Source organism: Trachypithecus francoisi, unplaced genomic scaffold (genome assembly GCF_009764315.1).
Source record: "Trachypithecus francoisi isolate TF-2019V2 unplaced genomic scaffold, Tfra_2.0 Lachesis_group12, whole genome shotgun sequence".
Taxonomy (NCBI): domain Eukaryota; kingdom Metazoa; phylum Chordata; class Mammalia; order Primates; family Cercopithecidae; genus Trachypithecus; species Trachypithecus francoisi.
The window spans coordinates 65869653-65884258 of NW_022681457.1; the positions used below are offsets into that span (position 1 = coordinate 65869653).

The following is a 14606-nucleotide window of genomic DNA, read 5'->3' on the forward strand; positions in this document are numbered from 1 at the left end:
AGATGGAGGATACATGTATGTGTGAGACCATACTTAACTCAGAACTCCCAGAATTAACTCAGTTAAATCTGCATGAATGTTCACTATTTCAGCACTTGTCCACCCTGCGTACCCTTCAGATGTCCAGGATGGTAGTTAGTGGGAAAACGGACAAATCAGGCTCCCTCACAAACACCAGAAACACAGTCTCTTGGTAAAGTACACAGGATTCTGGGGAACCTGTTTTAACTTCAAGAGAGGGAACGTTGTGTTTTTCCCTCTGCAGCTCTGCCTTCCATCTCCCACTAAACACAGGCTTATTGTGTATTTCCAAATAGCTCTTCTTGGACTTTTTGCCAATTTACACTGACAATAGTGGATGAGAATACCTTCCCAAGCCCTGATGAAGACAGCTGACAACTTTTAAATCTGTGCCTATCTGGTCTATATTGTATTGAGAATTTTTTTTTTTTTTTTTTTGAGACGGAGTTTCACTCTTGTTGCCCAGGCTGGAGTACAATGATACAATCTTGGCTCACCGCAACCTCCACCTCCCGGGTTCAAGCGATTCTCCTACCTCAGCCTCCTGAATAGCTGGGATTACAGGCATGCACCACCACACCCGGCTAATTTTGTATTTTTAGTAGAGTCGGGGTTTCTCCATGTTGGTCAGGCTGGTCTCGAACTCCCAATTTCACATGATCTGCCCACCTTGGCCTCCCAAAGTGCTGGGATTACAGGCATCAGCCACCACGCCAGGCTCGCAAAATAACGATTTTAATTATTACAGTGAGACTGGACTTATTAAAAATCTATCCAATACTTTTTATTATCTTAGCATGCCTAAGGAAGTAGGGAACCTCACTCATATAGAAGTGTAGAAAGTGGTAGTTATGACAGGCACAGTGGCTCACACCTGTAATCCCAGCACTTTGGCAGGCCAAGGTGGGTGGATCACTTGAGGTCAGGAGTTCAAGACCAGCCTGGGCAACATGGTGAAACCCCATCTCTACTAAAAATATAAAAATTAACTGGGCATGGTGGCGCAAGCCTGTAGTCCCAGCTACTCAGGAAGCTGGGGCAGGTGAATCACTTGAACTCCAGAGGCAGAGGTTGCAGTGAGCAGAGATGACGCCACTGCACTCCAGCCTGGGCAAAAGAGCAAGATTTCATCTTAAAACAAACAAACAAAAACAACAACAAAAGTGGTAGCTATGGTAAAAAAAAAAAATTTTTTTTTCCTGCATGACCCCCCATTGGAATGATATTCATTTCAACATATTGGTTTTAGTTAATATGGTGTTTCCAGGTAACGAATCTGGGAATTACAAAAATCACCTTTTCCCCTCTGATACTGTTATCTCTATTTTCTTTGCTAAATTGCTAATTAGTTACAATTTTGGAGGGAAGTTTAATGGCTACTATTCAGATAATCGAATCTTACATAACCAACTAGCCATGGTCATAACAGAGTTCCTCAATCATTCAAATATTTAGGTCACCAAGGCCACAAAACCACCAGAAGTAACAGTAGGCTATAAACACATGCAGAGTCACAGTCAATCAAACATCCTTCAGAGAACCACCAATCTACAGGCCCCACTTGTCATTCACAACCTCAGACAGCAGCTACCACGATTCCAGGCAAAGTCACAATCGCATCCACAAATCACTTTTAATTCTCCACACTCACAGTCTCAAATGCGACTCACACCTAATCTAAAAATAGACACACGCAGAGGAAACCTCGCGCAGCAACACTATTCTGTCTACTTTTCACACAATCGGCCACAACATCCCAAAGAGAGACAAGCACCTAAAATGCAGCAGGTTGGGCGCAGGAGGCCACCCCCATTCAACTCGCGCGCGCGCGCACACTCAGCGCCCGCTCCGCGCTGGGACCCGTCGCCAGCGATGGCGCTTCCGCGGGATCAGAACGGGCAAAATCCCCCTTCGCGTAGCTCGCTCCGGGTCACCCTCAAGGTCACGCCCACGGACCACGCCCGAGGCCCGGCTCGTACAGATCTGAGCGTCTGGATACCGCGGTCTCGGTTCCCTCTTCAGAATTACCAGGCCCGGCTGGGACTCTTGGTTACCTCCCTGGCCTCTCCACCCGGTTCCGCGTCCTTAGACAGCTCTCCCGGAACGGAGCTCCCAGTGCCCTCCTCGGCCTCCCCAGCACCCCTGGCACCCACCAAGCCTCACCCCCGGCCCAGGGTGAGTCGTCTGCGCCTGCGCACTCGCGCGTGGGCCTGCGCTCCCAGGAGTCTCCGGGGCTGCCCGTTAGGCGCCGCGCGGTGCTCGCTGCGGGCGCTCCCCTCCATTTGCACCCACGCCGACTCTATTGCGACGGGGACTACGCTTCTCCCAGGACCCCGGCTCCCTTTTCCGTTAACCTGGTGGTCGTTTTCCATGTGGTGAGTTGAGGTGACCCGGGTCTGGATGAGAGAGGAGCTCACGGCAGGGGACCCGGGTTCCTGGGGGGCGGAGAGGGCTTGTGGAGGCAGAAGCCCCCAGCCTGTGTGCAAGTCACCTGCTGGGGAGGGAGAGTGTGTGATTGTGTTTGTGTGTGCGGTTCTGTGGCTGCGTCCGTGTGTGGTGTGATTGTGAGTGGGCGCGCCTGTGACGGGCCCGGGACGGGTGCGGGGTGTGTGCACAGCAGGTGCACAGCCAGGACAGCCCTGACGGTCCCCGATTGGGTCCGCGGGACCGAGTGGGGGCGAGGCCGTTTTTATGACGGAGCTGAGCGGTGACTGTGAATGTGTCATGCTGTTATCAGTGATCCTGTGATAGCGCTGTTGTGACCCACTGGAGACTGTGGTCAAAACTGGCCTGGTGCAGCTTTACAGTTTGATTTCTGCAGTTGTGGGGCTCGGGAATAGGTGGACAAGATCACCGTGTGGCTTGATCTGTGTCTGTGGAAGACTCCGAGACCTTCTGTTCTAAAGCATGGCCCCTGTCGCTTTCATAATGCATAATGCACAGTGGCATGCAGCCTCGCCAACCTCTGGGGCCAATTTTAAAGTTACGTGGTTTCTTGGAGTTTGTTGTACTGGGATTTTTTTCACTGCCTCAGTCATTTCACCTTATAACCACATTGCACAGTGTGCAGTCGAATGGCTATCGAAAGGGAAGCTGGATATTTGAGATCCAGAATGAAGTTTCCAACTGAAAAAGCACAGCCTTGTGTTTCACAAGGCTGTGTTCTGATATGCACAGCCTTGTGTTTGATATGGAGATGTTAGAGCTGGAATTGCTCCCAAGGCAAAGTCCTGGGAAGATATGATATTGAGGCCCCAGAAGTAGAATTCCTTTCTCCAAAGATGTGTGTGTGTGTGTGTGTGTGATGGAGTTTCACTCTTGTTGTCCAGGCTGCAGTGCAGTGGTGTGATCTCAGCTCACTGCTACCTCCGCCTTCTGGATTCAAGTGATTCTCCTGCCTCAGCCTCCCAAGTAGCTGGGATTACAGGCATGCGCCACCACGCCCAGCTAATTTTTGTATTTTTAGTAGAGACGGGGTTTCACCATGTTGGTCAGGCTGGTCTTGAACTCCTGATCTCAAGTGATCCACCCACCTTGGCCTACCAAAGTGCTGGGATTACAGGTGTGAGCCACCGGGCCTGGCGAAAATACCCTTTTGGAAGCTATGTGGGGGCAAGTTGAATATTGCAGATCCACAGCATTTTCACATCTTGAGAGAGATCAGGATTGTTCTGTTGCCTTTTCTAACCTAGCCTTGTTGGATACAGTGTCATTTCTGTTGTATTGTTTATCAAGGGAGTCCCAAAGGCCTACCCAATTTCAAGAGAAAGGGAAATAGACTGTACCTCTTGAAGGGGTTAGTGGCAAAGTTTGGAAGAGCATGCAGGACCAGAAATGGTGTTATTAGTCTCACTGGAATTTATGGTCTCTGATCGTCCCTGATGCCATTCATGCAGTTCTGGTGTGGATGGTGTCATCCCTTTGCAACCCTAGAGTCGAATGGAGGGAGGATTTTCTCCCTCTGTTATCTCAAGACAGGGTTGAGTGACTTAATTTTAGGTCCAGGTCAGCATTAGCAGAGTGGGGGATGGGCCAGAAACTTGCTGTCTGGACCTTACTTTTAGATTAGGAGGATGTCCGCTTGGTGTCTACATCTGTCTGCTGGACTCCTTGTGGGTGCAGGGTTTTTTATCCAGAATCCCTCTTACCTCCCCCCCATTTTGGAAGCTGAGAGGCATATCTCATCTCATAGGCAGTTTTCCTTCCCCAGCCCTTAAGCTCTGTGGTCTCTGAGCTTCTGCAAAGAGAGGACCCCTGAGGAAGACTGACAAGTTCTTAACCATTTTTAAGCCATGGTTTTGGTGAACTGTCTCTACTTCTTAAACATAGTCATATTTTAGATCATGTAAACATTATCTTGAAATGTCCTATGTAACAGAGTTTTTTTTTTTTTTTTTTTTTTTTTTGAGACGGAGTCTCGCTCTGTCGCCCAGGCTGGAGTGCAGTGGCCGGATCTCAGCTCACTACAAGCTCCGCCTCCCGGTTCACGCCATTCTCCTGCCTCAGCCTCCCGAGTAGCTGGGACTACAGGCGCCCGCCACCTCGCCCGGCTAGTTTTTTTTGTATTTTTAGTAGAGACGGGGTTTCACCGTGTTAGCCAGGATGGTCTCGATCTCCTGACCTCGTGATCCGCCCGTCTCGGCCTCCCAAAGTGCTGGGATTACAGGCTTGAGCCACCGCGCCCGGCCGATGTAACAGAGTTTTAAGAATTTGTCCCCAGTTCCAGTGAGCAATGATGCCAAACAGTCCAAGATTCTCCTAATGGATCCCTCTATTTTCCCATTAATATTTAGCATCCACTATAGGTTCAGCCTTTTTTCGGAACAGTAAAATGAAAGCTCTTGAAGAGGTATTGGACCATCCAAAATATGGTGGAGGGATGATTAAAAGTTGATTTCATTTGATTACAGATTGGGACCTGTCCGTGTGCAGTGGCTCATGCCTGTAATCCCAGCAATTCAGGAGGCCAAGGCAGACAGATCGCTTGAGCCCTGGAGTTCAAGAGTAGCCTGGGCAACATGGCGGAAACTCCATCTCTACAAAAAAGTAGCCAGGTGAGGTGGCACATGCCTGTAGTCCCAGATACCCTGGAGGCTGAGGTGGGAGAGTCACCTGAGCTGGGGAGGTCGAGAGTGCAGTGAGTGGTGATTGTGCCACTGAACTCCAGCCTGGGTGACAGACTGAGACCCTATCTATAAAAAGAAAAAAGAATCTATTCTTTAGGATTTTTAAGTAAATACTTGTGTCATCTAGAGAGGAAGTTTTCTTCTTTGCCAGTATTTACAGCTTTCATTTATTCTGTTGCCTTATTGTAATTGCTAGGACTTGCATTACAATATTGTTTAGCAGTCATAGACAGACATAGATAGCCTTTTATCATAGGAGGATTGTATTTAATATTTCATCACTATATTATAGCTGGAGGTTTTCATCGACTAGCAAACTGAACAAGTTCTCATCTACTTCTAGCTTGCTGAGAGTTTTCATCATGAAGGGATATTATATTTTGTCCGATAATTTTTTTCTATACTAAAGTGATCATGTTTTATTCTCCTTTATTCAATAAATATGAATAAAATTGATTTTTAAAAATGTTAAGCAGAAAACAATGCCATTTCAACATGGCATTGGCCCACATGGAATCCTGCCTCCCAACCAACCCAACTGCTTCTAGCTCAGCACTTCCTATTTCTTGTTTTTTTGTTGTTGTTAAATCTTGTATTAGTGGTTCATTTTGTAACCTTTTTCTTATTTCCAGATTAAATTTGCTACCATTTTATTTGTTTTTTTTTTTTTGGAGACAGAGTCTCACTTTGTAACCCAGGCTAGAGTGCAGTGGCATGATCTTGGCTCACTGCAGTCTCCACCTCCTGGGTTCAAATGATTCTCCTATTTCAGCTTACTGAGTAGCTGGGACTACAGGCATGTGCCACCATGCCCAGCTAGTTTTGTGTATGTTAGTGGAGATGGGGTTTCACCATGTTGCCCAGGAAGGTCTTGAACTCCTGAGCTCAGGCAGTCCGCCTGACTGCCTCCCAAAGTGCTAGGATTACAGGTGTGAGCCACTGTCCCCGGCATTTTTTTTTTTTTTTTTGAGACGAAGTCTTGCTCTGTTGCCCAGGCTGCAGTGCAGTGGCATGATCTCGGCTCACTGCAACCTCCACCTCCCAGGTTCAAGTGATCCTCCCACCTCAGCCTCCCAAGTAACTGGGATTATAAGCATCCACTGCCATGCCCAGCTATTTTTTTTTTTGTATTTTTAGTAGAGACAGGGTTTCACCATATTGGCCAGTCTGGTCTCCCAACTCCCGACTTCAAGTGATCCACCCGCCTTGGCCTCCCAAAGTGCTGGGATTATAGGCATGAGCTGCTATGCCCAGCCAAATTTACTACCATTTTCTTAAGAATTTTTGCATGAGGTTTTTGGTCTGTCATTTCTTTTCTTGTAATATCTTTATCAGGTTTTGGTATTAGGGTAGTACTGGCCTAAAAAAATATGAACTGTCCTGTCCTTCCCTATTTTCTGGAAAAGTCTGTATAAGATTGGTATTATTTATTCCTTAAATTTCTGGTTGAATTATCTGGTAAAACCATCTAGGCCTGGAGATTTCTTTTCTTGATGTAATAAATTCAATTCCTTTTTTTTTTTTTTTTTGAGACGGAGTCTCGCTTTGTCACCCAGGCTGGAGTGCAGTGGCACGATCTCGGCTCACTGCAAGCTCCACCTCTCTGATTCACGCCATTCTCCTGCCACAGCCTCCCAAGTAGCTGGGACTACAGGCGCCCACCACCATGACCAGTTAATTTTTTTGTAGTTTTTAGTAGAGATGGGGTTTCACCATGTTAGCCAGGATGGTCTCCATCTCCTGTCCTGGTGATCCACCTGCCTCAGCCTCCCAAAGTGCTGGGATTACAGGCGTGAGCCACCATGCATGGCCTCAATTTCCTTGATGTATCTGTTTCATCTTGTGTGTTTTAGTAAGTTGTATTTTTTTAAAGGAATTTTGTCCATTTCATCTGAATTCTCAAATTTGTTGACATTAAGTTGTCTATAGTAATTCTTTTTTTTTTTTTTTTTTTTGAGATGGAGTCTTACTCTGTCGCCAGGCTGGAGTACAGTGGCGTGATCTTGGCTCCCTGCAACCTATGCCTCCCAGGTTCAAGCGATTCTCCTGCCTCAGCCTCCCAAGTAGCTGGGACTACAGGCGCACACCACCACACTCAGCTAATTTTTGTATTTTTAGTAGAGATGGGGTTTTACCATGCTGGCCAGGATGGTCTCGATCTCTTGACCTTGGGATCTGCCCACCTTGGCCTCCCAATAATAATTATATTGTTAGACTTCTAATATCTAATATGCTCCTTAGTGATAAGTTATCTTTCATTTCTGATATTAGTAATTTGTCTTTGCAGTTTTTTAGTTGATAATTCTAGGTAAGTTTTTATCAACTTTTTTTTTTTTTTTTTTGAGACAGAGTCTTGCTCTGTTGCCCGGTCTGGAGTGTGGTGGCGCTATCTCAGCTTACTGCAACCTCCACCTCCAAGGTTCAGGCGATTCTCATCCTTCAGCCTCCAGAGTAGCTGGGACTAGAGGCGAATGCCACCGTGCCTGGCTAATTTTTGTATTTTTAGTAGAGATGGGGTTTCACCATGTTGGCCAGACTGGTTTCAAACTTCTGACTTTAGATGATCCACCCGCCTCGGCCTCCCAAAGTACTGGGATTACAGGCATGAGCCATCATGCCCACCCAAGGTTTTATCAATTTTGTTCCTTTTTTCAGAGAATTCACTTTTAGTTTGGCTAATTATATATCTATTTCATTTTTTTTCTCTCATCTTATTTCCTTTCTTCTGGGTATTGAGAGTTTACTTTGCTTTTTCTTTTCTACCCTTTTAAAGTAGAACCTGTAGTTATTTATTCTAGGCCTTCTCTTCTAATATAAGCATTTAAATCCAGAATCTCTACTTTAACTCCATTCCACAAATTTTCTTTTTATTTATTTAGATATTTACTTATTTATTTTTGAGGCAAGGTCTCACTCTGTCACCTGGGCTGGAGTGCAGTGGTGCGATCATGGCTCACTGCAACCTCAACTTCCCGGGCTCAAGTGATCCTCCTGCCTCAGCCTCCCACGTAGCTGAGACCACAGCATGTGATTGCATGCCATTGCATCCTGTTAATTTTTGTATTTTTTGTAGAGATGAGGTTTCACCCTGTTGCCTAGGCTGGTCTGAAACTCCTGAGCTCAGGTGATCCACCTGCCTTGGCTTCTCAAAGTGCTGGGATTATAGGTATAAGCCACCATGCCTAGCCCCACAAACTTTTATATGGTGCATTTTCACTATCAGTTAGTTCAAACTATTTTCTTTTTCCCATTGATTTCTTCTTTAACCTATGGATTATGTAGAAGTGTGTTTAATTTCCAAACATTTGTGTGTTTTCTAGGTACTTCATTGTCAGTGATTCCTAATTTCATTTCACCAAAGAACACATTGTGTACGATTTTCATCCTTTGAAATTCACGGATGCTTTTTTTATGGCCTAACATGTGATCTGTCTTGAATATACCATGTGCACTTGAAAAGCACATGTATTTTACAGTTGTTGGGTGCATTATTTTGCAAAATATTAATTTTATCAAGTTGGTTGCTAATCCATATATCTTCACTGATATTTTTTGTCTTTTTTTTTTTTTTTTTTTTTTTTTGCCAGTTGCTGAGATAGATGTTAAAAATCAAGGCCAGGACTACAGTAAGGCTGAAATCATTGAAGTGCTTGGAGCAGAACTGAAAGAGGTACTTACTAACTTTTAGGGTTGTATAAGTGCAGTGTTGTTTGAAGCTCTATGTGCATTTCTGTAAAGACTGGTCTGGAAAACAGACCAGAGGAAAACATTTTCTTGCTTTTCTGCTCTGCTCTCACAGGAAAACAACAAACACAGTAAGAGTCAACACCAAAGACTTCAGTGACCCCCAGATATGTGGGGATTTCCCCTATCAGCAAGCAAGCAAGCAATCAGTTCTGCAGCAGACACCAACTGCGTATCCTCCAATTTAATTCTGACACTATCTGCCTGGAAATAGCATCAGATCCCTCAGGCTGAGGGCTCAGTCCCTAAGACTGCCATCTCTTCACACACCAGTTGCAAGTGTGGGCCTCTAGAACTTCTGACCAACCGGGCTTCAAGTTGGCGTTCCCAGACATTTACAGTGGCTCATGGCTGGAGGATCACTTGAGGACAAGAGTTCAAGACCAGTCTGGGCAACGTGAGACCTGTCTCAAGAAAATAAAAAGTAAAATTAGCTGGGCATGGAGATACAAGTCTGTGTAGTCCTAGCTACTTGGGAGGCTAGGGTGAAAGGATCACTTGAGTCCAGGAATTCAAGGTTACAGTGAGCAGTGATCTGTGCCATTGCACTCCAGCCTGGGCAACAAAGCGTGATCCTGTCTTAAAAAAAAAAAAGAAAAAAAAGATGGGGTTCTCACAACTTCCTTTTTGGGTTCAATTAATTTGCTGAAGTGGCTCACAGAACTCAAGGAAACACTTATGTTTGCTGGTTTAATATAAAGGATATTACAAAGTATATAGATGAAGAGATGCATTGGGCAAGGTATGGGGAAGGGACATATTGTTGGAAGCACAGAATAGGCAAGACTCCAGAGAAAGTTTCTCTTCTCTCCCCACTTCTTGCTGCCATTGTCTGTTAGGTTTGATCCACAATAGATGGATCTCATTCTCCTTTTCCATTTCCCTCATATTTGTCATGGCCCTTTTGAATCCTGCCATTCACTGTTCTGATTTTCACAGTGCTGGGGGTCATCAGTATGTTCCTGAGGTGGAAGAGCACTCACTTCAGACCAAGGATGACAGAGGTGTGGGGAGCAAACATACACTTAGAGGACAGGGCAGACCAAGTGAATGACAACTCTTTCCATCATACCCACCCTCAAATCATGAGGTACTTATCCACTTTTACCTTTGAATACAGGACTGTGGTTCTCCTATGCAAAGATGGCAGGAAGTGGACGCTAGGAGGGTAAAACAACACTGTAAATCAAGCTCAAGAGATCTCCCTCGGAATTTCATTAAACTACTACCGGAGGTCATATACTAAACTAGTAATCCCTTAAGGCATAAGACATGTTAAAACCACTTTATTGAGCCATAATTCACATACAATTCACCCATTTAAAGAGTACAATTCAATGGATTTTTGTATATTCACAGAGTAATACATTCATCCTCACAATTTTATTTTATTTTGACACAGAGTCTTGCTCTTTCGCCCAGGCTGGAGTGCAGTTGGCTCACTGCAACTTCCTCCTCCTGGGTTCAAGTGATTCTCCTGCCTCAGCCTCCCAAGTAGCTGGGATTACAGGCACACGCCACCACACCTGGCTAATTTTTGTATTTTTAGTAGAGAAAGGGTTTCACCATGTTGACAAGTCTGGTCTCAAACTCCTGGGCTCAAGCATCCCCACAATTTTAGATCGTATTTATCTCCCAAAGAAATCCAGCTCCCCTTTGCTATCACTTCCAAACCTCCATGCCCTCCAGCCCTAGGCAACTGTTAATGTGCTTTTTCTTGACAGATTTTCCTGTTCTGGACATTTCATATAAATGGAGTCATGCAGTATGTAAATCCTTCATGACTAGCTTCTTTAACTTACCATAATGTTTTGAAAGTTCACCCACGTAACGTGTATCATTATTACTTTCTTTTTATGACTGAATAATATTCTAAGATATGGAAAAGGTATGACATCTTGCTTACCCATTCATCAGCTGACGGATGTTTAGGATGTTTCCATTTTTTGGCTACTGTGAATAATGCTGCTGTGAAGATTCATGTGCCTGTTTTAGTGTGGAAATGTTTTCATTTCTGTCAGGTAGACCTGAGGAGTAGAATTGGAGATTATATGCTAACATGATGTTTAACCATTTCAGGAACTGCCAGATTGATTTGCACAGCAACTGGACCATTTTACATTCCCACTAGTAGGGTAGAAGAGTTTTTATTTCTCAACATCCTTGACAACACTTTAAAAAAATTATAGCCATCGTCGTAGGTGTAAAGTATTCATAGTATCTCATTACTGTTTTGTTGTGCATTTCCCTAATGGTTAAGAAGGTCATGGGATTTTTTTTTTTCTTCCCTGAGATGGAGTCTTGCTCTGACACCCAGGCTGGAGTGCAGTGGCGTGATCTTGGCTCACTGCAACCTCCACCCACTGGGTTCAAGCGATTCTCCTGTCTCAGCCCCCTGAGTAGCTGGGATTACAGGCGCTTGCCACCACGCCTGGCTAATTTTTGTAGTTTTAGTAGAGACAGGGTTTTACCATGTTGGCCAGGCTGGTCTTAAACTCCTGACCTCAAGTGATCCACCTGCCTCGGCCTCCCAAAGTGTTGGGATTACAGGCGTGAGCCACCACGCCCAGCCAGTCATGGGATTTTATTATACTTTTATGCATGATAGGAGTAAACAGAATCTGCAAACTCCTCTTTTTCCTTAACATAGAAACCGTATACATATTTATGTCTTCTAGAAAAACAGAGATGAGTTTAAGCATTATCAGGGCAGCGAATTATGACATAAACAACAGGATTTAGGATTACTATTGAAATATGAGGTCTTAAAGACTCCTTTGCACAAATAATACAAATAAGCAAATTATAGACAGGAAAATAGCTCAGGATGATCAGAGGTATCTCTCTAATGACCAGGAGAGTAACGCTGATATTCACTGAGTGTTCTCAATTCAATAGTTTATCATATCAGGTTCCTTCACAGAGTGGTGTCTTTTCCCCTGTAGCTCCATAGGGAGAACACATCTCCTCCATATTTTTAAAAGATTCCTTTTTACTACTATTAGGTGGGTCTGCATCCTTAAGAATTTTACTTGTTTGCATGATGACAAAACAGGACTGAAAAGCTCAATACATATTATAAGGAAATGGAAAATGGAGTCAAAAATTTTTGAAGTTAAAATGTAATAAAGAGCATATAATGTTTTATAGTCATAATGGGATTTTGTGTTCCACACTGGACACTCCTGTTTTTGCCTGCCCTTTGTCACCTCTTCTGCCTCATGATCCACAGTTGGAACCCCTTAAATAATCATGTGGCAAGTAAATCAAGGAACAGTACATACATAGCTTAGAAGATGTAAGCATAAATGTTAAGATGTTGCTTAGAGATCCATAGTTACTGAGCCAGCTAGGAATTAGCTGTGTGGTGATGTTAAGTATCGTTAACCATCACATTCAGTCCTGGAGGTGGCCAGACACCAGAGTCTCCTCATTACCTTCCATCCCACCAAAATCCAGCCTCCCAACGTTGCCACTGCTGAGGAGTATGGAAAGGAGTCATGAGCTAATCACTTAGAAAAATTCATAGTAATCTCTTTTGTATGCATAGTGCCTTACGGTTTACAAAGCAATTTTCCAGCTTTTATTTCAGTTTTGTGAGAAACAGGTAGAAAGACACTAATTTATTGACTACACTGACACTGAATATACTTTGTCTCATTTCATAAAAACTTACTCCCTCCATTTACAGATGAGATGGGTAGAGCAGAAATGCCTGTCTTCATTTTTCATCAGAAGAGAATGAGGCTCAGTAACATTAAGGGATATACACAACTAAAAACAGTGCAGGTGGGGATTGTAGCTAGATCTGTCTGAGCACGGAGCTATGGAACACTGACTGCCCTGCAGCTCAGTTACTCCACATGAGGATGAATCTGGGGTGCTCTGCTGGTCAAGAGGCAGCTCATTTCTATATCCAACTTCGCAAAAACTTCCCACTCATCCATGAGCCCCTGTAAACCTTTAAACTGGAAGTAATGGGAGGGCAGGGAGTGGAAACTGATAGGCCTGAGTCTTTAATTCTTTCCTTCTCGTTTAATATTGGGTTTGTTGTTTCTCTCCACCACAAACTCAGAGAGGCAAGGACCATGCACTTTGGCCACAGCAACCTGATTGACTTACGTGCTGTTCTGGTCAGACTTCATCTTCCAAGAGCTGTCACCAGGCCTCCCCTTAGTTCAATGACCCATCTCCTTCTTCACTTTCTTTTTAATCAGGCTTATACTTGCTGCTTCTTTTATGCTTTGACTTTTATGAGATCAATTAAGTGTTCTTTATTCTCCTTTCCCCTGCACTGGATTAAAAATAAGATATTGTATTGCTTTATTATTGGAAGTTACTCTTAACCTTGCATCTTTGACTTAATGACTAATTGGTATCTCCTTCTTGAGCAATAAAAAAGACCTTAGAATGCTTTAGGTTCTTTCTCTTTCTCTCTTTCTTTCTTTCTTCTTTTTTGAGACAGAGTCTCCCTCTGTCACCCAGGGGGGAGTGCAGTGAGGCAATCTCAGTTCACTGCAACCTCCACCTCCTGGGTTCAAGTGATTCTCTTGCGTTAGCCTCCTGAGTAGCTGGGATGACAGGTGCGTGCTACCACACCCGGCTGATTTTTTTTTTTTTTTTTTTTTGAGACGGAGTTTCACTTTTGGTGCCCAAGCTGAAGTACAGTGGCACGATCTCAGCTCACTGCAATCTCCGCCTCCTGGGTTCAAGCGATTATCCTTCCTCAGCCTCCTGAGTAGCTGGGATTACAGGTGCACGCCACCACAGCTGGCTAATTTTGTGTTATTAGTAGAGACAGGGTTTCACCATGTTGGCCAGGCTGGTCTCAAACTCCTGACCTCAGGTGATCCATCCACCTCAGCCTCCCAAAGTGCTGAGATTACAGGCGTAAGCCACCACACCCGGCCCACCTGGCTGATTTTTGTATTTTTAGTGAAGATGGGGTTTCAGCATGTTGGTCAGGCTGGTCTCCAATTCCTGACCTCAAGTGATCTGCCCATCTTAGCCTCCCAAAGTGCTGGGATTACAGGTGTGAACTACCGCATCCCGCCTCTTTCTATTTTTGTCTGGTGCTTTTGATCTAATTTGTTTTGAAATTCCACAAAAAGTAATCATCATTACTTGGTAAACAGAATCCCCAACATACTCACCAATTTCCTTGCTCATCATTTAAAATTTTATCTCGGGCCGGGCACCGTGGCTCAAGCCTGTAATCCCAGCACTTTGGGAGGCCGAGACGGGCGGATCACGAGGTCAGGAGATCGAGACCATCCTGGCTAACACGGTGAAACCCCGTCTCTACTAAAAATACAAAAACTAGCCGGGCGAGGTGGCGGGCGCCTGTAGTCCCAGCTACTCGGGAGGCTGAGGCAGGAGAATGGCGTAAACCCGGGAGGCGGAGCTTGCAGTGAGCTGAGATCTGGCCACTGCACTCTAGTCCGGGCGACAGAGCGAGACTCCGCCTCAAAAAAAAATAAAAATAAATAAAATAAAATAAAATAAAATTTTATCTCATTCTGTCTTTTGAGTTTTTCTTTTTGCTGATTCAAATCCTTTAGAAATTCTTCCAGTGAGTCTATGAAAAACACCTTTGTCGGAAAATGTCTTTATTTTGCCCTACTCTTAATTGCTACTTTTCCTCTATCACTTCGAAGGTATTATTCTCCTGTCTTCTGACATCTGTGTGCAATCATCTTTCCTTTTAGGTAGCAT

At 44.5% G+C, this 14606-nt stretch overlaps 2 protein-coding genes across 22 annotated transcripts in view; one reads left to right on the top strand and one right to left on the bottom strand.

Annotated features, from left to right (window-relative positions):
- ZNF382 (zinc finger protein 382) overlaps nucleotides 1-14606 on the bottom strand; it is a 57958-nt gene that overhangs the window by 31620 nt on the left and 11732 nt on the right. For 9 of the 21 annotated variants that reach the window (XR_004440803.1, XR_004440801.1, XR_004440793.1 and 6 more), the window contains 4 exons: nucleotides 13014-13185; nucleotides 10798-10918; nucleotides 10000-10051; nucleotides 9610-9853 (listed from right to left, as the gene is read on the bottom strand). The gene's annotated coding sequence lies outside the window, so the exon portion shown is untranslated. Of the gene's footprint in view, nucleotides 1-1795; nucleotides 1931-2174; nucleotides 2225-2375; nucleotides 9296-9609; nucleotides 9854-9999; nucleotides 10919-13013; nucleotides 13186-14606 lie in introns of those variants that run through there. The other 12 variants (XM_033225932.1, XM_033225930.1, XM_033225927.1 and 9 more) reach the window with 8 other exon arrangements.
- LOC117092412 lies at nucleotides 1801-8818 on the top strand. The gene is made up of 2 exons (XM_033225939.1): nucleotides 1801-2396; nucleotides 8735-8818. The coding sequence occupies exons 1-2, from the start codon at nucleotides 1801-1803 to the stop codon at nucleotides 8739-8741; spliced, it is 603 nt and encodes a 200-aa protein (XP_033081830.1). The 3' UTR covers nucleotides 8742-8818.

Coding starts and splice junctions, on each gene's coding strand:
- LOC117092412 (XM_033225939.1), top strand. CDS start 1,801: ATGCAGCAGGTTGGGCGCAGGAGGCCACCCCCATTCAACTCGCGCGCG.